Source organism: Scyliorhinus torazame, chromosome 2, assembly GCF_047496885.1.
Source record: "Scyliorhinus torazame isolate Kashiwa2021f chromosome 2, sScyTor2.1, whole genome shotgun sequence".
NCBI classification, from domain to species: domain Eukaryota; kingdom Metazoa; phylum Chordata; class Chondrichthyes; order Carcharhiniformes; family Scyliorhinidae; genus Scyliorhinus; species Scyliorhinus torazame.
In genome coordinates this window covers 189544152-189569846 of record NC_092708.1, presented here as the reverse complement: position 1 = coordinate 189569846, position 25695 = coordinate 189544152, and the positions used below count along the sequence as shown (strand labels likewise).

Genomic DNA, 25695 nt, shown 5'->3' with positions numbered 1-25695 from the left:
AGAAAAATGTCGAGGGTGAGCAAGAAAACGGCCAAAAAAAACCCAGCTGGAGGTCCGTTGGGGAGTGGAAAGGTCACCGCGGGGTCACCAGGAAAAATGGAGGCTGGAGCACCAGGGAAGGCCGCACTGCTTACGGCTGAAGAAATAACTAAGGCGATGGCTGCGGAATTTGAAAAGCAGTTGGCGCAGATTGCGAAATGCATGGAGACGGTGAGGAAGGAGATGAGGGAGGTTTTGAGTGTGCTGGTGGAGGAGGCGGTTTCCCCGGTGAGGACGGAGGTGGCGAGCGCAGTGGCGGAGGTGCGAGAGCAAGGGGAGGCGCTGAAGGAAGTAGAGGAGACGTTATTGCAGCACGGTGATCAACTTGCCTCGATGGGGAAAGAGATGCGGAAGGTGATGGATACTAACAAGGATCTGCGAGGAAAAATGGAAGACCTGGAAAACAGATCCAGGCGGCAGAATTTGAGGATTGTGGGGCTGCCCGAAGGAGTTGAAGGACCGAAGCCGACTGAGTATTTTGCCGCGATGCTGGCAAAACTATTGGGGGATGGGGAGGATCTTTCCCGATATGAACTGGATCGGGCTCATCGGTCGTGGAGGCCTATACCAAAGGCAAGTGAGCCGCCAAGGGCAGTGACTCTGTGCTTCCGTAGGTACAGGGTGAAGGAGAAGGTCCTGAGCTGGGCCAAGCAGAAGCGGGTGGTGCAGTGGGCTGGAGCTGGTATACGTGTATACCAGGACTTTACAGTGGAGCTGGCAAGGAGGCGGGCTGCCTTCAACCGGGTGAAGAGGGAACTGTACATTAGCAAGGTGCGGTGTGGCATTGTGTATCCAGCGAAGCTGAGGGTGACTTACAAGCTCAGGGACTTTATTTTGGAACGGCGGAAGCAGCGGAGGAGTTTGCAAAAGCAGAAGGACTTTGGCAGAACTGACAAATTGAGGAATGGCCATGTGCCGATGTAACCTCATGACTGTATTTTCTTCTTTTTTGTATCACTGCGCGCGGGTGTAGAGATTAAAGGAGCCAATGTGGTATATATTTGGACAAGGGAAGGGACGGGACTTTCACTCGAAATGAGAGTTCTTTGGGGTGTAGGTGGATATGCAGGGTTTGTGTGCTAAAAGGGGATCTTTGGGCTTTCCTAGGGCCAGGCAAGTGGGAAAGGGACCCGGGCGGGGGCCGCCACGCTGGCCGGTTTAAGCCGGCCAGTGAACGGGAGTGAGGTGGGGGAGCGGCTGCGGCCATCAGAGTCTGGCAGAACAGGGTCCGAGTGGTCTAGCCGGGGTGGAAAGTTGGGGGGAAGGAACCGAGGTTGGGAGGAGGCGTTTCACAAGAGGCAGTGGATAGGAGGAGCTGGAGACCTGCGGTGGGGGGGGGGGGGGGGGAAGAGAGCTGTGTAGGATTAAGGGTGACTATGGGTAATCCCTGATTCCTTTTTGCCATTTGTTTATGTAAACATGCGGGTTGAGGTTTGGGGGTTGGTGGGTAGATGGGATCTTTGTTATTATGGGGACTGACATATCTTGCTGATTATTGTTTATTGTTGATGGATGTAAATGTGGGAGAAAATGTGAAAAAGGAGGATAATGTTTTCCAAAATTGTTTAAAAGAGACTAAAAGCAGGCTGTTAGATTTGGCAAAAACATTGCAGTTAACATTAGCTGACTAACTACGAAAAGATGAGGTAATTATGGCGGTGGGCTAAGCATTTAAAGTTGCCTGAGGTACAGTTTGACTCATTGGAAATGGCAAAAATTCAATTACAATTTAAACAAATGGAACATGAGAAAGAATTAAAGCAGCTTGAATACAAAAGAGATAGAGAGGAAAAAGAAAGAGAGAGAGAAGAAAGGAGAAAAGAAAGAATAGCCCTACCAGAACAAAAAGAAAGAGAAAGGGAGATGCAGATCAGGGAAAAAGATAAAGAGAGAGAGTTTGAACTTCAGAAAATGGCCATGAAACATGACAGTCAGTTAAAATTCGCAGACGTAAAGGGAAATGTACAGTTGGATGATAGTGATGAGGATAGTGAGAAAGGGTGTCATAGTCGAAGGTTTGGTGGGGATCTATTTAAATATGTCCAAGCATTGCCAAGGTTTGACGAGAAGGAGGTGGAAGCCTTTTTCATATAATTTGAGAAGGTAGCTAAACAAATGAAATGGCCACAGGACATGTGGGTGTTACTGATTCAAACAAAGCTGATAGGTAGGGCTAGTGAAGTGCTTGCATCACTACCGGAGGGGGTATCTGGGATGTATGAGGAGGTGAAAAAATCCATCTTAGGTGCATATGAACTAGTGCCTGAAGCCTACAGACAAAAGTTTAGAAATTTAAGGAAAGAATTTGGTCAAACATACATGGAGTTTGAAAGGCTCAAACAGAGTAATTTTGATAGGTGGATAAGGGCTTTGAAAATAGACCAAACGTATGAAGCTCTCAGAGAAATTATACTTTTGGAGGAGTTTAAAAATTCAATTCCTGATGTAGTGAGAACTCATGTGTAAGAGCAGAGGGTTAAAAATGCGAGGTTAGCAGCAGACATGGCAGATGATTATGAATTAGTTCATGAATCAAAGCTTGGTTTCCGACATCAGTTTCAGCCTGTGAGGGATAGAAACTGGGGACATGAGAAATAGTCAAGTGGTAAAGGTAAAGGTGACCTGATGGGAGATAATAAAGACAGTGTACCTCAGACTAAAAAAGAAATCCAGGAGGGTGAAGAGACATGAAAAGTTTCAAATGTTTTCACTGTAATAAACTAGGCCATGTAAAGTCACCGTGTTGGTGGTTGAAGAAAAGCATTGGGAAGGCTGATATGGTAAAACATGGTCAGACAGTGGGGTTTGTTAAAGTGGTAAAGGAAAGCCCAAGTGAAGCGAAGGAGGTGCAAAAGATTGTACAGCCTGATCAAGAGGTGATTGATAAGAAGGTGCCAGTTCTCTTTAAAGAATTTACTTGTGTAGGTAAAGTTTACTCATGTGTATCAGGAGGAGCAGGTAAAGAAGTCACAATTTTAAGAGATGCAGGAGCTAGCCAATCTTTAATGGTAAGAGATGAGGAGTTATATAGTTTGGGAAAAATATTGCCAGAAAAGGTGGTAATATGAGGAATTCAGGGTGAGAGGAGTAGTGTTCCATTATATAAGTTAAGTCCAATGAAGAGTTGTGAAGTGGTACTAGGAGTAATAGAGAAAGTATCTTGACTAGGAATACAGTTTATCTTGGGTAATGATATAGCTGGATCGCAGGTGGGAGTGATACCTACTGTGGTTGATAAGCCAGTGGAAAATCAGACAACTGAAGTGTTGAAGGACGAATATCCTAGGATTTTTCCGGATTGATTAGTAACAAGGTCGCAAAGTCACACGTTAAGACAAGAGGAGAAATCAAAGAGTGAAGATAAAGGTGAAGTGCAATTATCAGAAACGATTTTTGATCAGATGGTTGGAAAAGAACAAGAACAGCTGGAGGATGAGGCGGATATTTTTAGTTCAGGAAAATTGGCGGAGTTACAACAGAAAGATGTAGAAATAAAACGGATGTATCAGAAAGCATATACAGAAGAGGAATCTGAGTGTATACCAAAGTGTTATTACCTTAAAAGTGATGTCTTGATGAGATAATGGAGACCTTTACATATGCAGGCGGATGAAAAGTGGCAGAAGTTCATCAAGTAGTATTGCTGGTAGGGTATAGAAAGGAGGTGTTGCGATTTGCACATGAGGTACCAGTGGGAGGTCATTTGGGAATAAGGAAAACTCAAGGTAAAATCCAAAAACATTTTTATTGGCCTGGACTACATTAAAATGTAGTTACATTTTGTCAATCGTGTCACACATGTCAAGTGATAGGGAAACCTCAAGCAGTAATAAAACCAGCACCCTTAATAACCATTCCAGCATTTGAAGAACCTTTTACAAGGGTCGTAATTAATTGCGTAGGACTGCTTCCTAAAACAAAAAGTGGGAATCAATATCTTTTGACTATAATGGATGTGTCTACTAGGTTTCCAGAAGCCATTCCAGTACGTAATATTACAGCTAAAAAGATTGTGGAGGAGTTATTTAAATTCTTTACTAGATATGGACTACCCACAGAAATACAATCGGATCAAGGGTCAAATTTTACCTCAAGGTTATTCAAAGAAGTTATGGATAACTTAGGAATAAAACAATTTAAATCAACTGCGTACCATCCAGAATTGCAGGGAGCGTTAGAAAGGTGGCATCAGACATTAAAGACAATGTTGAGGGCTTATTATCACAATTATCCAGAGGATTGGGATAAAGGAATTCCATTCGTACTGTTTGTAATTAGGGATGCACCTAATGAGTCAACCAAATTTAGTCCTTTTGAACTAATTTTTGGTCATGAGGTAAGAGGACCACTTAAGTTGATTAAGGAAAAATTGGTGAGTGAGAAATCGGAAATTACATTATTCGATTACGTGTCAAATTTTAGGGAACGATTAAATAGAGCAGGTGAATTGGCTAGACAACATTTTAAAAGTTGCACAAAAGGTGATGAAATGGGTAGCGGACAAGAAATCCAAAATTTGTAGTTTTGCCAAATGAGATAAAGCTTTAGTGTTGTTACCAGTGGTAGGTGAACCTTTAAAAGCAAGGTTTTGTGGACCTTATCAGATTGAAAGGAAATTAAGTGAGGTGAATTATGTGGTAAAAACACCAGATAGAAGGACGAGTCTCCGAGTGTGTCACGTGAATATGCTTAAAAGGTACTTTGAAAGGGAAGGAGAGAAAAAGGAGGTTTTAATGATTCTAACTCAAAGTGACGAACCAAATCCAGATGACTGAATTTTTTTTCTTTCTTTTTAAAAAAAAAAATGAATTTAGAGTACCCAATTCATTTTTCCAATTAAGGGGCAATTTAGCATAGCCAATCCACCTACCCTGCACATCTTTGGGTTGTGGGGGCGAAACCCATGCAAAAATCTCCACATGGACAGTGACCCAGAGCCACGATCGAACCTGGGACCTCGGTGCTATGAGGCTGCAGGGCTATCCCACTGCGCCACTGTGCTGCCCCCAGATGACTGTGAATTTGAAATACCTCAAATTAAATTGGAAAACGAGGATGTTCTTAAAAATTGGGACAAATTGTTTAGTTACCTTCCAGAGGAAAAACGGACTGACCTGAAAGAGTTATTGATGTCACATTGGCAAGTTTTTAGAGATAAATTGGGAAGTACTAAAATGGCTATACATGATGTAGATGTGAGAAATGCTGTTCCAATCAAACAACGTCCATACAGACATAACCCTTTAAAATTGGCACAGGTTAACAAAGAGATTGAGAGTATGCTTAAAAATGGCATAATTGAAGTGGGTTGCAGCCAATGGAGCTCACCCATAGTGATGGTACCAAAACCAGATGGTACCCAACGGTTGTGTGTGGACTATAGAAAGGTTAATGCAGTTACAAGAACGGACTCTTATCCTATCCCACGTTTGGAGCATTGCATTGAGAAAGTGGGACAATCCGCTTGTATTTCCAAACTGGATTTACATAAAGGTTACTGGCAGATACCTTTATCCGAAAGGGCGAAGGAGATTTCAGCTTTTGTGACTCCAGATGGTATATACCAATTCAAAGTTATGCCATTTGGCATGAAAAACGCCCCAGCCACATTTCAACGGTTAACTAACAAAGTTGCTTCAAGATTACCCAATTGTGCGGTATACATCGACGATCTGGTAATTTTCAGCCAGACATGGACAGAACATTTGAAACATCTGAAACGGGATGTGAAAACAAAAGTTATTGGGGAGTTTCCGATACCCTCGACACGACGGGAAATAATGCGACTTCTTGGTATCAGTGGATTTTACCGGAAACTTGTACCAAATTTTAGCAGTGTGGTTGCCCCACTGACGGACTTGCTCAAGAAGCGTAACAAATTCCAGTGGACAGCAGAGTGTCAACACGCATTTGATGGCCTGAAGGCTGTGTTAACCACTGCTCCTGTGTTAGCCATCCCAAATTATATGAAACCATTCAAAGTGGCTGTTGGTGCGAGCGATGTGGGCGTAGGTGCGGTGCTTCTACAAGACGACGACGAAGGGCTAGAGCGGCCTGTTGGTTATTTTTCAAAGAAATTGAATTCTCACCAGAAAAGTATTCCACGATTGAGAAGGAGACTTTGAGTTTGGTGCTGGCTTTGCAACATTTTTACATTTATGTGACCAGCAATCCGCCTGACACCATTATGTATACTGATCATAATCCGTTGATGTTTTTGGAGGGATTCCGGAATAACAATGCAAGACTGTTTCGCTGGAGTTTATTGTTACAGCCATTTCATTTAAAAATAATACATGTGGCAGGACGAGAAAATGTGGTAGCCGATGCTTTATCACGTATGTGACGAACGGAAGCAGGTTCAGTTGGAGGAACAAGGACAAAAATGGACTATATTATTATACCTGTCGCGTGTTCTGTTTTTTGAAACGAAGATGTATATTTACTGTGTGCATTTCTTAAAGGATAGTGAAAAGGTGAAAAATGAAACCATCTTGAAGTTGATGGGGGGGGGGGTTTCTTGGGGGGAGGTGCCATGTGAGAGTACCTTTAAGAAATGGGTGTTTAAGAAATGTACCTTTAAGAAATGGGTGTTTATCAGTGATGTCAGAGTGTGGGTGGAGCTGGGCTGTCTGTCAGCTTTTTACTTTCGTTTTAGGCTGTTTGCTGCAGGGTGTGTTTTAGTTTCGTTTTCAGTGTTGGAGCTGAAGCCAGACAGAGCAGGTGTACTGTTGATCTCTCTGCCATGAAAAGACTATCTCTTGATCATTTGATGAATTCAGAATTATAAATGTTCTCAGTAGTGAATGTAAACCTAATGTGCTTCTGTTAAAAGGTGTTTCTTTTGTCTTCTGGATGTTGTTTGGGAAGTTATTAAGGATTACTTAGTGTTGTATTCTTTAGGGGTTGTATTTGAATTGATGGTTGCTAAGATGTTCACTGTATGTTTTAAAAAGGTTAACTCGAGTTCATAGAATAAACATTGTTTTGCTTGAAAAAATACTTTGATTTCTGCTGTACCACACCTGTAGAGTGGGCCGTGTGCTCCCCATACCACAATCTATTAAAAGTTGTGGGTCAGGCGAACTCCATGATACACTTTGGGGTTCTCTAAACCCTGGCCCATAACACCAGGCAATCACGTCCTCCACCCACTCTTTGATCGAGGCTGCCATCTCCAGCTGAAGCACCTCCAAATGCTTGGCGAACAGCCTTTCAAACTCCCTCAATGTCACCTCAGACAGAGTTTGAACCGTAATGGGAGTGGCCCCACCTGAGGAACCAGCACCCGCCATCTTTCCGCCTCCTGGACTGACAGCAGCCCTTGACGGCGGACTTTCACTCACCCCTTCCTTCCCTGACCTCTTTCTTCTATGAATTTTTTAACACTCTTTTATCAGAGTTACAAAGCCAAAGCACAGAGTGGACAGGGGTAAACCCCCAATCCAGGTCCCTGCCCGCTGCAAAAACCAACTCAAGCTGAATCCAATTCATGGAACCCAGAAGAGAGACATACAGATCTAGGCATTACACCTGATCTCACACTCAATCTTAACCAAAAGATCGAGAAGCAATTTTCTTCCAGAACTTTGACATTCTACCAAATCCTTAGGACTTCCCACACCCGCTCATCCCAAAGGTACCCCTGAGACTGGGCATAAAGATCTAAAATACAAAGACGCTATCAGGAGTCACCCAATGTGCGACCTCCATCTACATGTCACCACCAGAAGTCTCCCCTATCCTCTAGATTTCTGCCACTAGCTGTTTTAACCATGATTACATGGTATGGCTTTTCTTCCAGCAAAGCTGAGAGAGATTTTCCATCTCTGGTTGCCTGTCACCAACGTCTATAGCTTCCAGCTAAAACGAAAGAGCAAATGAAGAGACTTTTTTTTTCTTACAAGGGCTCCTAGTCACGAAGGAACTATATTTATTCTCCATACCATAGCTCTCTCTATCACAATAGAATCCCAGTTGGAACTCAAACCAACCCCCCCCCCCCGCCTCCACTCCACCCACCCCCCCCCACCCCCACCCCCAAACACACACAAACACCTTTATCCAGCATGAATCTAACTATAGGTCACTTCCAGACTGAGAAATATGAAATTAAACACACCTAAAACAATACCATGGGGCGAGATTCTCCGACCCCCCACCGGGTTGGAGAATCGCCGGGGGCTGGCGTGAATCCCGCCCCCGCCGGATGCCGAATTCTCCGGCACTGGATATTCGGCGGGGGTGGGAATCGCGCTGCGCTGGTTAGCGGGCCCCCCGCGATTCTCCGGTCTGGATGGGCCGAAGTCCCGCCGCTAAAATGCCTGTCCCGCCGGCCTACATTAAACCACCTACCTTACCGGCGGGACAAGGCGGTGCGGGCGGGCTCCGGGGTCCTGGGGGGGGGGGGTGCGGGGCAATCTGGCCCGCGATCGGGGCCCACCGGTCCACGGGCGGGCCTGTGCCGTGGGTGCACTCTTTCCCTTCCGCCTTCGCCACGGTCTCCACCATGGCAGAGGCGGAGGAGACTCCCTCCACCGCGCATGCGCGGGAATGCCGTCAGCGGCCGCTAACGCTCCCGCGCATGCGCCGCCCGGAGATGTAATTTCCGCGTCAGCTGGCGGGGCACCAAAGGCCTTTTCCGCCAGCTGGTGGGGCGGAAATTCGTCTGGCACGGGCATGGCCCCTTAAGGTTGGGGCTCGGCCCCCCAAGATGCGGAGCATTCCGCACCTTTGGGGCGGCGCGATGCCCGACTGATTTGCGCCGTTTTGGGCGCCAGTCGGCGGACATCGCGCCGATACTGGAGAATTTCGCCCCATACTTCTAACACATATAAATTCCTTAAAATTACCTTTGTCCAAGAGTTTGAGGCTTGAAATAAGATGTAGATCTAGATTTTTTACACAGGTTGCCGATCAGAAAAAAGCAACAGATTCAGACTCTTGAAGCCTCTCCAGATTCCATACTCTGCCGCACAATGGCTCAAAACGTAAGTAGCAGGCGGACCTTGATGACACCTGACGTGGAATCTCCATGGAGAGGAACTCTATGTTCTCTCACTAGCTCAATAGACTGTAGCAACATGCAAGGTCAGCGAGACAGAAATCGCTCCTTGGCAATTATAGTTCACACATGTGGGCTTCAAGATTTGATTCCTGAGTGTAATGTAAAGTCCGTTTTGACTAATCCTCCTTGTTTCCCATATATCTAGGGGGTGCTGATCCGAGCCTGAAACCCAGGTCAGTGCTTCAGGTGCTGCCTCCAATTCACAACACAGGAGGCCCAGTGAAGCAGAGGATTAAGGCAGGCGCCCGGCGGAAGGCCCGTAGAAACAAGACTTCATCACCAGGCGCTGTTCGAGGCATTGTACCCAAGGAACTAAAGGGTGTGTACAAACCACTGATGGAGGGGGGAGGGTTGCAGGAGGGGTGGGAACGAGAGGGGCACAGATAAAGACTAGAACAGAAACATGAGGAGGCCATTCAGCCCCACAGCCTTTCTACCATTCCAATTCCACTAACTCATGGCTGATTTGTATCTCAACTTTATCAACACACCTTGGTCCATATCCCATATCCTTCTCAAACATTAATCTATCATGTACCATTTTCATAGAATTCTGACAGTACGGAAGGAGGCCATTCGGTTAGAAGTGCTCGTAAAGGCAGAAACAGATGGGCTGAAGCTGCAGCAGGAGACAGCATGGCGGAGGACCGGATCTCCGGTCTGTCAACCCAGCGGTCAACGGAGCAGCTGATGCAAGTTATCCAGGAAGGCTTTGCTAAGCAGAAACGGGACTGCTTGGACCCGTTAAAAGAGTCGATTGAGCGGTTGGAGGTTAGATTGGATGCCCAAGATCGGGCAATCTGGAAGGTGGAGAAGGCGCTGGCTGAGCAGGAGGAACATCAAACTGCGGTGGAGTTGGAGGTGGGGATGCTGAGAGACCAGCAGAAGAAGCTCCTGGAGAAGGTGGAGGACCTAGAGATTAGGTCCCGCCGGCAGAACTTGAGAATCGTTGGGCTCCTGGAGGGGTCCGAAGGAGCGGATGCTGGGGCCTACATCGCGGACATGTTTGAGAAGCTGCTGAGGGATGGGGCATTCTCCCGACCCTTGGAGGTGGACAGGGCTCACAAAGCACTCACGAGGAAGCCGCGAATGGGAGACCCCCACCCGAGAGCAATGTTGGTGAGATTCCACAGGTACTTGGATAAGGAGTGCATTCTACAGTGGGTCAAGCAGACACGGAGCTGTAAGTGGAACAACAGTATCATGCGGGTCTACCAAGACCTGCGCGTGAAGGTGGCCAGGAGAAGAGCAGGCTTCAACTAGATTAGGTCGATCCTTTTTTAGAAAAAGGTGACGTTCGGACTGTTGTATCCGGCCCATCTCTGGATCACGTACGAGGAACAGCACTTTTATTTCAAGTCGCCTGAGGACGTGCTGTACTTTGTGAAAAGGAAGGGACTGGTGGTGGACTGAGAACTTTTGAACTTTGCTGCAGCGTTTGTGTCTTTTTTATTTTTGTTTCTCTGTTCCTCTTTTTAAAAAGTTTTTTGTTTTGTGGAAGATGTTTGTAATGCCTTCTGTATTGATTTGGGACAGCTGAGTGAGTTAAGGTTTTAATTTGCACTGTTGGGGGATGGAGCTGTGCCTGTTTAGATTTTGATGTTTTTCTGTCGGGCAATTGTGTGGGGATTGTTTGATGTTGGAGTATGTTTGTATGAGTGGGGGGGGAGGGGGGAGGGAACAATAGGTGGGAGACTATCCGGCGCCAGGGATGGGGGCAACCAAGCTAGCTGGGTGGGGTAGCTCATGGAAGCGCAGTGGGGGGGTGCATATGTTTGGTTTACCAAAGGGGTTGGGTTAAAGAGTGTTGTTACTAGGTTGGGGAGGGGGGGGAAATGTTCTGCTGATGAGGGAGAGACTTGGGCCAAGGGACAGAGAGGAGGTTGGGGGCAGTGGCTGCCTGGGGGCGGGCTGGTGGAGGCGTGGAACATGGGCTGGAGGTGGGCCCAAATAAGGGGATGGCTGATCGGCTGGAATGTTTGAGTGTTAAATGGGCCGGTCAAGATGGCACATGTGTTCGCGCATCCTAGCGGACTGAAGGTGGACGTGGTAATGTTGCAGGAGACGCACCTTAGTGTAACTGACCAGATTAGATTGAGGAAAGGCTGGGTCAGTCAGGTCTTTCACTCGGGACTGGGTTCAAAGACTAGAGGGCTCGCGATCCTGATCAATAAGCGGGTGGTGTTTGAGGCGGGTAGAATAGTCTCGGACATGGGAGGTCGGTACATTATGGTCAGTGGGAAACTGGAGGAGGTGCAGGTGGTATTAGTAAATGTGCATGTGCCAAATTGGGATGATGTGGAGTTTATAAAGAGGATGATGGGGAAGATACCGGACCTGGACTCGCACAGGTTGGTTATGGGAGGGGACTTCAACACAGTTATTGACCCTGGCTTGGACCGGTCAAGCTCGAAAACGGGCAGGGTGCCAGCAATGGCAAAGGAACTCAGAGGGTTCATGGAGCTGATGGGAGGGGGTGGTGGATCCATGGAGGTTTGGGCAGCCGAGGGTGAAGGAGTTCTCCTTCTGCTCACACGTGCATAAAGTGTACTCCCGGATTGATTTCTTCATTTTGAGCAGGGCCTTAATGAAATTAAATGAAAATGAGAAATGAAATGGAAATGAAATGAAAATCACTTATTGTCACAAGTAGGTTTCAAATGAAGTTACTGTGAAAAGCCCCTAGTCGCCATATTCCGGCGCCTGTTCGGGGAGGCTGATACGGGACGGGTGGTGGACACGGGGTACTCGGCGATTACAATCTCAGACCATGCTCCGCACTGGGTTGACCTGCAGGTTAGTAAAGACAGTAACCAGCGCCCGCACTGGAGGTTGGATGTGGGGCTTTTGGCGGATGAAGGGGTGTGCGAGCGGCTGAGGAAATGTATTCAGAGCTACCTGCAGGTCAATGACACGGGGGAAATTTCAGCAGTGGTGGTGTGGGAAGCACTGAAGGCGGTGGGCAGGGGGTAACTGATTTTGATCCGGGCCCATAGGGAGAAGGTGGGCAGGGCAGAGACGGACCGACTGGTAAAGGAGATACTACAGATTAATAGGAGGCAAGCGGAGACCCCAGAGGCAGGGCTTTTAAGGGAACGGCGGAGGTTACAGGCGGAGTTTAGCTTGCTGACCACAGAGAGGGCGGTGGAGCAGCTGAGAAAGGCGAGGGGGGGGGCGATCTATGAGTATGGAGAGAAGGCCAGCAGAATGCTTGCACAGCAGCTTAGGAAGAGGGAGGCAGCGAGGGAGATAGGGAAAGTAAAGGACGGCGATGGGAGCTTGGTTGGTGATTCAGTCGGGGTGAATAAGGCGTCTAGGGATTTCTATAGCAGGCTGTATAGGTCGGAACCCCCTGCGGGGCCGGAGGGGATGAGGCACTTCTTGGAGGGGCTGAATTTCCCAAAGGTGGACGGGGAGCGGGTAGAAGGGCTGGGGGCTCCGATCGGTTTGCAAGAGATAATGGAGGGTTTGAAGGCCATGCAGTCGGGTAAAGCCCCAGGGCTGGACGGGTACCCAGTGGAGTTCTATAAAAAGTTCTCTGGGATATTGGGGCCGGTGTTGATGAGGATGTTCAATGAGTCAAGGGAAAGAGGGGTGTTGCCCCCGACGATGTCACAGGCAATGATTTTGCTGATTCTTAAGCGGGACAAGAACCCGGAGCTGTGTGGGTCCTACAGGCCTATCTCCCTTTTAAAGGTGGATGCCATATTGCTGGCCAAAATCTTGTCCTCCAGGATTGAGGATTGTGTTCCGGACGTTATTGGGGAGGACCAGACGGGGTTTAAGGGCAGGCAGTTGGTGGCCAATGTAAGAAGGCTGTTAAATGTGATCATGATGCCCCCGGAAGGTAGGGAGGTGGAGGTAGTGATCGCAATGGATGCAGAAAAGGCTTTTGATTGGGTAGAATGGGATTATCTGTGGGAGGTACAGGACGGTTCGGATTTGGGCGGGGCTTTATCGACTGGGTCAGGTTATTGTGTCAGGCTCCAGTGGCAAGTGTACGGACGAATAGGACAACATCGCACTATTTTAGACTGCACCGGGGGGCGAGACAGGGATGCCCCCTCTTCCCACTGTTGTTTGCGCTGGCTACAGAGCCATTGGCAATTGCTCTGAGAGCCTCAAGGGGCTGGAAGGGGCTGGTCCGGGGGGCGGGGAGGTGGTGGAGTATAGAGTCTCGCTCTATGCAGACGACCTGCTTCTGGATGTATCAGACCCGTTAGAAGGGATGGAAGAAATCATGAGGATTCTAGGTGAATTTGGCCGGTTTTCAGGGTGTAAGCTAAATATGGGGAAAAGTGAGAGGTTTGCGGTCCAGGCGAGGGGACAGGAGAGGCGATTGGGGGAGCTGCTGTTTAGGTTAGTAGAGGGAAGCTTTAGGTACCTAGGCACCCAAGTGGTGCGGGAATGGGACCGGCTGCATAAATTAAATCTGGCCCGGCTAGTAGACCAAATGAAGGACGATTTTCGGAGATGGGACGCGTTCCCGTTGTCATTAGCTGGGAGGGTGCAGACGGTGAAGATGACGGTCCTCCCGAGATTCCTGTTCGTGTTTCAATGTCTCCCCATCTTTATTCCGCGGTCCTTTTTTAAACAAGTCAACAAAGTGATCTCTGGCTTTGTATGGGCGGGCAAGACCCCGCGGGCAGGAGAAGGGAGCGTCTCAGACATTACAAGGAACTTATGGGGTCAGAGGAGATGCAGACCGAGAGCTGAAGTGCAAGTGGGAGGAGGAGCTGGGAGGAGAGATAGAGGATGGTCTATGGGCGGACGCGTTGAGTAGAGTCAACCCATCCGCAACATGTGCCAGGTTCAGCCTGATACAATTTAAGGTTGTTCACCGGGCTCACATGACAGTGGCCCGGATCAGCAGATTCTTTGGGGTGGAAGACAGTGTCAGAATATACACACAAGTATATGATGGTGCAGAGACAGACACTGACTGACACACTGAAATACCAATCAACAAACCGAACACAGCAGCCAATCACCAAACAGGACACGGCCACTATATAGCCAGAGGGCACTAGTTTTCCCGCTCATTCGGGATGCAGCCTCTGAGACAGCCAGAGCCCGTGATCAGTAACAGGAACAGTCAACCTAACATAATGTCAACCCACAGTGCAAATATGTTTAACAGCTCAGCTAAATAAAATATAGTTGTACATCTACAAGTGTTGTTAGCCTGTCTCTCACACTGCTCTGGTAAACGCAGTCCTCGCAGACCCAGCATACCCAACACATCATGGTACCAGTATGTGATGTTAGAGTTTGATGGACCTACCCTGAAATAATCTGCCTTCGACCAGCGATCAGCCATCCGGTAGTATGGACAGCGTCCGCCCTCCCCCGCCGCTCCGCATCACCGGCAACCTCGGTGCGAACTGGAAGATTTTTAAACAAAAGTTTCAACTGTACCTGGAAGCTACCGACCTGGAAGCTGCCTCAGACGCCAGAAAGATCGCTCGCTTTCTCTCCACGGCCGGGGACCATGCCATCCATATTTTCAACTCCCTAACATTCGCTGAAGGTGAAGACAAGTCCAAGTTCAAGACAGTCCTGCTCAAATTCGACAGCCACTGTGAGATCGAAGTCAACTAAAGTTTTAAACGCTTCGTCTTTCAACAGCGTCTGCAGGGTAAGGATGAACCTTTTTAATCTTTCCTCACCCACCTTCGCATCCTCGCGCAGTCCTGCAATTACGGCTCCACCTCCGATTCAATGATCCGCGACCAGATTGTTTTCGGTGTGCACTCAGACCCCCTACGCCAGCAGCTCCTCAAAGTTAAACAGCTCACTCTCGCTATAGCCATCGAGACCTGCGTTCTGCATGAGCACGCCACTAACCGATACTCGCACATTCAAGCGGCAGAGGCGGCGCGGCAAGGCCCCCATGAAGCAGAGCGGGTGCAGGCTGAAAAACAGCTCCAAGGCCTAAGCCTGGATGAGGGCGGCCGCTTCACGCGCTTTTCCCGGGCTCCCGCGCATGCGCGCAACGACCGAGGGGACGGCGAGGCTGAAGACCGAACTGCGCAGACGCGCACTACGTACGACTGCACCGCGCATTCTGACGTCACGACGTGCGACAACTGTGGCTCCTCCCACTTAAAGCAGCAATGTCCCGCGAAATCTCGACGCTGTCTCCAGTGTGGCAAGCTTGGCCACTACGCAGCCCTGTGCAGGTCTGCTCAAGCACCTGCCTCCCGTCGCTCCCACCAGCAGTGCAGGGACGTCCGAACCGTACAACAACCGGTCACCGATTCCAACTCCGACATGGTTCCAGACCCTGACACCGAGGATCTCAAATCCCCATTCCGGCTGGGCATCATCACCAAGCACACGGTGCTTCAAAAGAAAAAGGCCAAGCCCTTCCCAGTGATGAGCATTGATCCGGACGATGAGTGGTGTGCCACCCTCACGGTCAACAAATCTCGCATCCGATTCAGGCCGGACACCGGCGCTTCAGCCAACCTCCTTGGGCGGTCTGACCTGCACAGCCTCCACGTTAAGCCGACCATCCTTCCATCCGCCTGCCAGCTTCTCGACTACAATGGCAATGCCATTGCTGCCAGCGGCTCATGCCAGCTTGTGGTGTCGCACCGTTCCTTAAAGGCCACCCTGCCCTTCGGGATTGTAGCGGCCACTAAAGCTTCCCTGCTCGGTGCTCAGACGTGCAAGATCCTAAACCTCGTGCAAAGGGTTCACTCCATATCACCCGCTGAGGCTTCAGCATCACCGGACGCCGACTTTCAAACACAACTGAAGAACATCATCACTCGATACCACAGCATTTTCGAGGGCATGGGCACACTCCCATACACGTACAAAATTCTTTTTAAACCAAATGCCACGCCTGTGGTTCATGCACTTCGCAGGGTACCAGCGCCCCTCAAGGACCGCCTCAAGCAGCAGCTGCAGGACCTCCAGGACCAAGGCGTCATATCTAAAGTAACAGAACCAACCGACTGGGTCAGCTCCATGGTGTGTGTTAAGAAACCATCCGGAGAACTACGCATCTGCATCGACCCCAAAGATCTGAACCGGAACATCATGAGGGAACACTACCCTATCCCAAAGCGCGATGAACTCACCTGCGAGATGGCTCGCGCCAAATTTTTCACAAAGCTGGATGCATCCAATGGTTCTGGCAGATACAACTTGATTCATCCAGTCGGAAGCTCTACACCTTTAGCACCCCGTTTGGCCGATTTTGTTACAACCGTCTGCCATTTGGCATCATCTCAGCCTCAGAGGTGTTCCACCGAATAATGGAGCAGATGATGGAGGGCATCGAAGGGGTGCGGGAATATATGGACGACATCATCGTCTGGTCTACCACCCCGCAGGAGCACATTGATCGCCTCCAACGCGTCTTCCGGAGAATCCATGAGCTTGGCCTCCGCCTCAATAGGGCCAAATGCTCCTTTGGTCAAACAGAACTAAAATTCCTCGGTGACCACATATCACAGTTTGGTGTGCAGCCGGATGCAGACAAGGTGTCGGCAATCAATGCCATGAAGACACCGGAGGACAAGGTGGTCCTCCGCTTCCTGGGCATGGTCAACTTCCTGGGGAAGTTCATCCCCAACCTCATATCCCACACCATGGCTCTCCACAATCTGGTGAAAAGACAACCGAATTCCAATGGCTCCCCGCCCACGAGCAAGAGTGGCGTGAACTCAGGGCGAAACTCACCAAGGCTCCGGTATTGGCATTCTTCGACCCTGCCAAAGAGATGAAGATCTCCACTGATGCGAGCCAGACCGGCATTGGAGCAGTGCTCCTCCAACGCGACGACGCCTCCTCATGGGCTCCAGTCGCATACGCATCGCATGCAATGACGCCCACCGAGCAACGCTATGCGCAAATCGAAAAAGAATGCCTGGGCCTCCTCACGGGAATTGTCAAATTCCACGACTACGTCTATGGACACCCCACATTTACGGTCGAAACGGACGACAGGCCACTGGTCAACGTTATACATAAGGACCTTAACGATATGACGCCTCGCCTGCAACGCATCCTGTAACCATCTGAGATGGCCACGTCCCGGTTACAAAATGGACACTCGCAAAGAATGCAGGGAAAATTGGACAATACGAAGAAACAAGCAGGTGCAAGGTCTGTCTGTTGATTAGAACCTTAAGCTCTCAGACAGGACAGAAACTGCTAAACAATCTACATACTATTGAGCCATCTCCGGGGACAAAAGGGAAACATTTAGATACACAATGTTAAGGCAGCCACCCAGGCGCCAGAAGGGGCTAAAACAAAGCAGACCAACGGTCACCTAGGACATGTCCACCCCTTTTTTGGAGAAAGATCGATATGAATGATTGGGAAAGGCCCAATTAATTGAAGCCAAGCTCAAGGCCCGCCCAAAAGCCGCGAAGCCCTTTTTAATATAAAAGGTATTCCCCAAGGGAGAATCCTTCTTCGTTGGCTTTGGCTCTCAGCGAAGAGAGAGACCAGCCTAGCAGCTACACCAGACCAAGTAAGTTCCAAGTCAACGCACGCTACGAGATAGACGCTCCTAGTTGATTCCCTGTAAACAGCTCAATCCAGCAGCCTCAGAACCGAGCAACGGCCATTGTTCCTCTGACTGAGTGGGCACCCGAAGCTAAGTATAGGCTTTAGTAATAGTAATAGTTTAGTTTGTAGAGTTTATGCATGAGTAGAGTTGATTGTGTGTAAATAAATGAGCATTGCTTTTGAACTTACTAACTGGTGTATCGAGTCATTGATCAGTATTCGGTTCTGAACCTTGTAGCGGTGTCGAAAGATACCTGGCGACTCTTGAGCAAACGTAATTAAACAGAGCCAAATTAAAAGTCAAACAGCCAAAGTTAGCAACATTTACTGACGACTCTGCCGGGACTCGACTTAGAAGTGGCCTAACCACTCCGAGAGAACCCAAATTTGAATTGAGAATCCAATTGGAAACAGAAAACCCACAAGCGTAAGAACAGTACTGATCAAGCCTCTAAGATTCAGAAGTGTGTTAATGCATGTGTACTAACAGGGATATAAGGTAAACCTGAGAGATTTTGTTGCGTAAAACTGTCGGGAGTTTTGTAGGCCGGAAATTAGCGTAAGCTGTACCCGTGTTTACATCACCACTTTATCACCCCCTGTTCCAAATTTAGTAGAGAACCTAGACAAAGAAAATGGCAATGAAGGCAATGGAACGCATTATGAACCCACAGGAATTCGAGGTCGCAGCGACCAATAGAGTAGGACTGTGTCCTGTTTGGGAAGATGAGATCAGGAAATATCTCAAAGGGAAAGGATGGCCCCTTTGGAGTGAATTCTGCGCTAATGAGAAAACAGGACCCGGGAGTATAGGATATACTTGGTGGGAGAACCTGTCAGAGATACACAAGAAGAGCTTAGGGGAAGCTCGCAAGCCGATGGCAATCGTGTCCTGTTTGGCACAATTGCGAGGCACAGAGGAGGTCGTTAGGACGCTCCGTAGAGAGATAGAGGAGCGAGACAGAAGCAGTGAGGTAGACGTGAGTGAGGTAGAGAAGGAGAATCGAGATTTAAAAGAGAAGTTAGCAGCAAGGGACAGAGAGGTGGATGATGCCAAGGGGGCACATCAGCTTGTCTCACGCATTTGAACAGTTTTCAGACGCAATATGATAAGGCCTACCAGGACACGCAACGTGCGGTGTTGGTAAGACAAGAGACAGAAAAGCAAGTGGAGAAATTGCAGAAACAATGCAATGACTTAAAGGCAGCCCTACGAGCACTCCATACTTCCACGACGGAACAAAGACAGAGCTCCGTAGATCACGCGAAGTGCCGGAAGCAAATTGCAGAATTGCAATCTCTGCTTTCCGTTCAAAATGGATTTCAAAGTACATCCGGACCCCAATTAGATCAGGAAAATGGCCCCGATTGGCAGGAATTGAGCGAGACTGCCCATAGATACGTACATGGGACATGTACACAGGAAAAACCCCAGAAAAGGAAAGCGCCCCAACCCCCAACCGAACAGGCAGAACACACCCCCATGAACCCTGTAACCACACACCGCAGGGCCACAGCCGAAGGAGAAGCAGATTTCCTTTACACAACCCCGTTAACCGTGACCCAATTACGGGACGCGTGTGGAAAAATTACACCGTTCCTTCCCACTTCAGACCCCCACCAATTTTTCGCGAAAGTCAGACAACAGGCTACCCTGTACGGCCTGGAGGAAAAGGAGCAAGTGAAGCTCACAGTTTTAAGCCTCGACCCTTCAGTCGTAGCAGCCCTTCCCAACCCACAGAATGTAGGAGGAGGCACACTCCAAGAGATGCACACAGCGATCCTTGATGCGATCGGCTTTAACAGAGGAGATCCTATAGAAGGCCTAAATAAGTGTAGGCAAAAGAAAACAGAGCACCCCACAGCGTTTGCTGGACGTTTGTGGATTCACTTTACCGCTGTTTTTGGAGAGTTAGCCCGCGCCTATTTGTCCCCAGATAATATGGCCAAATGGACCCGAATTCTAGTCTCCCATGCCACAGAAGCAGGACGAAAAGCTTGCGCAAATTATGACCCCTCAGATGAGGCTCACAATGCAAAATGGGTTTTGAAGAGATTGTCCCGCGCTTGGGAACAATCAATTGCAGGCAAAACCGCATTTATAACACCCGATGAAGAGCAGGCAGAAATGAACCCAGTTAAAGTGCACCAGAACCCCGCATGGGTAAATGAGGGCAGGAACAGCCCACCCCAGCCCAAAGCTCAGGAATGTTATAATTGTGGAGAGTTAGGACACTTTGCACGAGAGTGCAACACGCCCCAGAAGCAGCAGAGAAACCAGCTGACAGGCACCCTAAACAAGAATAGGGCAAAGCCGATCCATAGCATTAGCGCCCATTCAGAGAGTACAGACATGAACGGCACCGGCTGACGGTGTTCGAGCTCCCCAACTTGGGTCTGTGACACCCTTTGGGACAAGTCCGGTAGACCGGTAGTGGCAGGCAAAGTTCAGGGACAACCCGTAGAATTTCGTTGGGACACAGGAGGGTCCCGCACCACACTCAATTCCTCCACGATGTTCCAGCAAGACACGTGGCCCACAACAGACACCATCACACTCAGCAGCTTTACAGGCCATTTGCAACAGGGACACATCACAGCCCCTGTAGCAATACAAATAGGGACCATCACGACTAAGCACCCCGTAGTTTTAGTTGATCTGCCCCAGACAGCAGAACATATCCTTGGGATCGATTTCATGAGCTCCCATAACCTTTCTTTTGACACAGTTAACAAGTGTGTTTGGAAAATGGCAAAGGCAGCACGAGCCCCCGCCACGCTCACAGTAGGAGAGTACGTAAACAGGATTAGCTCAGTAGGAGACTTCTGGTTCGACCCTCGAGCCATTAGTGCAGACAAACAGGTTAGGGCAGTCCTGCAGGAACATAAAGCAGCATTTGCACAGCACAAGCACAACTGTGGCAATTTGGCTGGCTTTGTGAACATTACAGGTCCCGACCCTAAATCCCAGAAGCAGTACGGATTTCCCCAGGAAGCAGAGGGGGAAATCTCCAAAGTAATAGAGAGTTTGTTGGATCAAGGTGTACTCAGATCAGTAGCCTCCACAAACAACGCACCAATTTGGCCCGTCAGGAAACCGGATGGATCATGGCGACTGACCATTGATTACCAGGAACTGAACAAAGTAACCCCAGCAGCAGCCCCCACCGTAAACACGAGTCCCAAGACCATGCTCAAACAAGGACTCCAGTCAAAAAAAAATTTGGTTTTGGACATTAGTAACGGCTTTTGGTCCATTCCATTGGCTAAAGCATGCCAGTACAAATTCGCCTTTACATTCCAAGGGCAACAATACACGTGGACGTGCCTTCCACAAGGCTTCCACAACTCCCCCTCCATTTTCCACCGACAGCTGGCAAATGGATTAGCAAGATTTTCCCACCCCAATTGTCTGGTCCAGTATCTAGACGACTTGTTACTACAGACAGACATTTCGCTTCTCGCCGAACTCCGAGCACCCCTTAAAGAAATTGGTTGTAAAGTCAACCCCAAGAAGGCCCAGATTTTGAAAGAAAAAGCGATTTACTTAGGAACAGTGATCACTTATGATCAATGCGAGATCGGGCAAAAGAGAATTAACTCGTCAAATTGCCCCTTCCCCACAATGTCTCAGCCCTCCGGTCATTTTTACGACTGGTTGGTTACTGCCGAAACCATATTGACGGTTTCGCCACTAAAGCAGCGCCCCTATCCGAACTTCTCAAGAAGCAGGCACCTTGGGAATGGCTTCCACAGCATACAGATGCCGTGGGCATTTTAAAAAGAGCCCTCAGCACAGCCCCCGCACTACATGTCCCAGATCCACATTCCCCGTACGCTATCGAAGAAGCAAGCACCGACCGAACCCTTTCGGCCGTGCTCCTCCAGGAACGCCATGACCAATTAAGCCCCGTAACATACGCCTCACGCGTGTTAGACCCTGTGGAGCAAGGATTTTCTGCCTGTGAAAGGCACCTGCTCGCAGTTTTTTGGGCAGTACAATACTTCGCATACATTACAGGGCTCAACCCCATCACCATCCTCACAGAACACACACTGACACAGCTATTGTTAGACGGCCGACTTAAGGATGGCACAGTCAGCCAAATCCGCGCAGCCCGTTGGACCCATCTTTTACAGGGACGGGACATCACAGTAAAACGAACCAAGACCCACACCTTCCTTGCCGATAATTTGCAGTATGCAGGCACCCCTCATGAATGTGAGATCATCACCACAAAACACAACACAGGCCCATTTATTCCCAAAACACCTCCCAGGAAAACAGATAGTACACCCCAGAGACCCCAGCCCACTGACACGTGCACACCCCTGAAGATTTATGTGGCTGGCTCCTCCACGGTGTTAAACGGAAAGAGAATTACCAGTTGTGGTATATATGTAGAGGATGCGCAGGGACGCGCCGTAGATGAAATTTCATTAAAGTTGCCAGGACACTTAGGCTCGCAGGCAGCAGAGCTGGCAGCAATTGCATACATTGTAGACCGCCCCGACTTGTTCCCGACACCAGCAGACATCTATTCAGACAGCTTGTATGTCTGTAATAGTTTGACAGAGTTCCTACCCCTGTGGGAAACAAGAGGATTTGTTTCCGCGGACGGTAAACCCCTACCCTCAGCCCATTACTCCGCCATATCTTAGAGACAGCGAAGGATAGGAAATACGGCATAATTAAGGTTCGCAGTCATCACCGTTCTTCCCCCCCTGGAAACGGGAAAGCAGACGCCCTAGCGGAGGCAGGCTCAAGGCATGGTTATTTTTGGAACCCCCCCCCCCCAAAGCAACCCAGTACCCGCAGTTCAGGTCTCACAGACCAACATTCAGGATCTAGCGAAGGCACAGAAAGAGGACAAGAAACTCAGGGAAGTTTTAAAGGGAACCTTCCCAGCCCCGGATGATAAATACAGAAATGCAATCACCACACATGACGGTGTGATTTTAAAGGATGGCATTTATATAGTTCCCAGCCAGGACAGGAACCAGATCATTTGTCAGTTCCATGACAATCATGGACACCAAGGAATTGAACCCACCCTAGCCCACCTCAGACCGCTTTGCTGGTGGCCTGATTTAAAAACCGATGTAACGCACTACATTGAGAATTGCTTAATCTGTGCCCAGAACAATCCGGACAGATATGCTAAAAAAAGGCTCAACTTAGCCATACCCGCCCCGTTAATGGACCCTGGACAAATCTCCAGATAGATAATATAGGACCCCTACCCCCGTGCAGAAACGGTTACAGGTATGTGTTGGTGGTCATAAACACCTTCACAAAATGGGTGGAAGCATTTCCATCACGAACTAATACGGCCAAGACAACGGCTAAAATATTAACACACCACATCTTTACAAGATGGGGCCTCCCACTCAGTATAGAGTCCGACCAAGGCTCCCATTTCACCGGACGTGTAATGAAAAACGTCCTCACGATTTTCGGCATTAGATAAAAGTTCCATATTGCATACCACCCCCAGTCAAGTGGTATTGTAGAACCAATGAATAGGACATTGAAAGCCACCCTCAGGAAAATGGTTCAGCAGAATAACAGCACCTGGGATTCAGTACTCCCATTTGCTTTAATGTTTATAAGAAACACAGTATCTACATCCACAGGTTACACCCCCACACACCCTCATGACCAGACACCCCATGAAAGGCACTGAGTATTTACTCGGACTGGATTTGGCCAGCCCCGCAGTTACAGCCCTCACACATGAAAACGCAGTCACACAACTAGTACAGAACATAGAGGCAGCCCAACCCGCCGCAGCAGTGAGACTTGGAACCAGGAAGAAACAGAGCAAGGCCTGTTTCGACAAAACAGTACACACCACTGAGTTTACAGTAGGGCAACAAGTTATGCTTTCCCTTTACAACCCCAGTTTATTCCTCTCCCCAAACTTTTACAGACCGTACTCCATTTCGGACAAAGTCAGCCCCTCAGTATACAAAATAACCTATCCTAATGGTAAGTCTGCGTGGTTTCATACAAACCAGCTCAAGGCTTACGGCTCACAGAATAACCACACACACCACATCCTGCTCGCAGCTGCAGGTGAGCAAGCCCCACCCACAGATGACGTATTCCTACCCTCCCCCACCCAGTCCAGCCCGTTCTCAGACACGACTTCAACTCCGCCCCCAGAGGCACGACTCCGCATCTCCCTTCCTTCAACCAGAAGCGACAGTGACAGTGATAGCAATCACGATAGCCACAGCACACCACGTTACGACTACACCCCTGTACCAGGCCCCACTCCCAGTGAATCCAAGCATGATTCTACTGACCCATTTGAGATTACTTATATCAAAGCCCCTGACCCAGACCCACCACCCGACGATTATAGATTGAAGCATAGTAGCTCCAACCTCGACACACGATTCTGGCACCGAGACAATTCGTTCAGGCTCATCCGGAATGATGAGATGGACCCCAATTCGCCCCAAGCAGCTTTAGCACGGTTACTACAGTCAAGAGTTTGGCAGCCGGTAGAAGATGATGACTTAGAGTCTGACTCCCACCAAACCAATCCCTTTGCGACCCTGTTCACTATTGAGCAGTGGGGTGTCCAGATGATGGAGAAAAAAGGAACCGGTGGAGAGATACGATGTCCTTCCTGATGGAACCTGCACCATGTTTGTTGAATGTTTGTTCGTTAGTGCTCACGTTAAGTGTTGTCCGTAACTTCGAAAGTTTTCACAGCCCCACGTCACCACTCCTTTGACGTCTAATGCCTGTTAATGGAACAAGTTTGTCCCCAGACAGTAGTTCAGAGGAACTAGTTTGTCGACAGAACACGACTCATAGCTACTCTCCTGATTCGAGAGGAAGTCCCCACGACGACCACATTCTTACCCGTTCTTGCCGGTTGCTCAGACAGTGGAGAAACGGCATTGGTCCCCGCCCTGCCTGAGGACCCCCTTCTGGTCAACTACGCTCGGGTAGAGCACATACGGCATTGATCACCGTCCTACCCGGGGATTCCACCCATTTCTTACCCGCCGCGGCCCATACGCACCCCATTTTGGCTCATTACCAAATTCTTTTGTTTGGTTCTGGCAACCCTTAGGTTGACTCCCTGTGCTATGTACATCCTCAAACACTGGGATGGTAAATCACAGGCTGCGAGACGGCTCGCAGTATGGCACTATTTTTCTTAGATGTCTAGTCCAAATATTTGGGTTTCTAAAAAAAATTTAAATGAGGGAGTCACAGATGGTGACCAATTATAAAGGGAAATTGGCAATAAAGGACAGACAGACGGACATACGAGATCTTAAGCAAGATAATAACAGAAACTATGCTTTTGTTCACAGAACTCCGGAACCTCAGGAACCCCAGAGGAAGACATAGAAGTAGACTGACAAAGATGAAGACAGCCTTCGTGTTCACATGAATCTTAGCGGGATCCCTTCAGTTGCACACGGACGCTACCCCCCTGACCCCTACCACACAAACCGTAAATGATTCCCACCCCTGCAATACACGGAACCGAGATAACTAGCCCAGCGACAGCTAGCAATACTCCGACCTGGTGTGATAAGTTTAGCACCTGGTACTCACTCTCATATGTAGTCGATGCACTCTTCGTGCTGGCGATACTTTGCAGTGTCGTGCAAACGTTTAGAGTTAGGAAATGGCGAAACAGAGCATATCGCTCTTGCACCCCGGTATGCAGGTTTAGGCCCCCCATTTTCGGATTTCACCAGACCCCCGAACCCCTTGGGACGGATTAAAGAGCATCCATTTTTCTTTATGTATTCAGTGGAATAAAGAGATGTGAACCTGTGTGTCTGACTGCCAGGCCAGAGAAATTTGTGTGCTGCTATTTTGTACAGGTTAAGATGTATAGATTATTTTTGGACTGTTTGAATAAGGATAGTTTATTGAGAATAGTTAGAGGTTCCAGTTTTTTATTTTTCTGTAATGCATGTATTAATGTCATAGTGCCCCGTAGAGTTTTATGATAATGAATGTATTTAAAATGGTTTAGGTAAAATTGTGTTGCATAGGATAGGACAGTGTAGAGCCT

The 25695-nt window shown here is 48.7% G+C and overlaps 1 protein-coding gene across 3 annotated transcripts in view; it reads left to right on the top strand.

Annotated features, from left to right (window-relative positions):
• The window catches only part of LOC140394381 (uncharacterized), a 394661-nt gene that overhangs the window by 101289 nt on the left and 267677 nt on the right, over positions 1-25695 (top strand). For all 3 annotated transcript variants that reach the window (XM_072481612.1, XM_072481601.1, XM_072481593.1), the window contains exon 12: positions 9252-9425. In XM_072481612.1, the coding sequence (XP_072337713.1) occupies positions 9252-9425 (174 nt within the window). The remainder of the gene's footprint in view (positions 1-9251; positions 9426-25695) is intronic.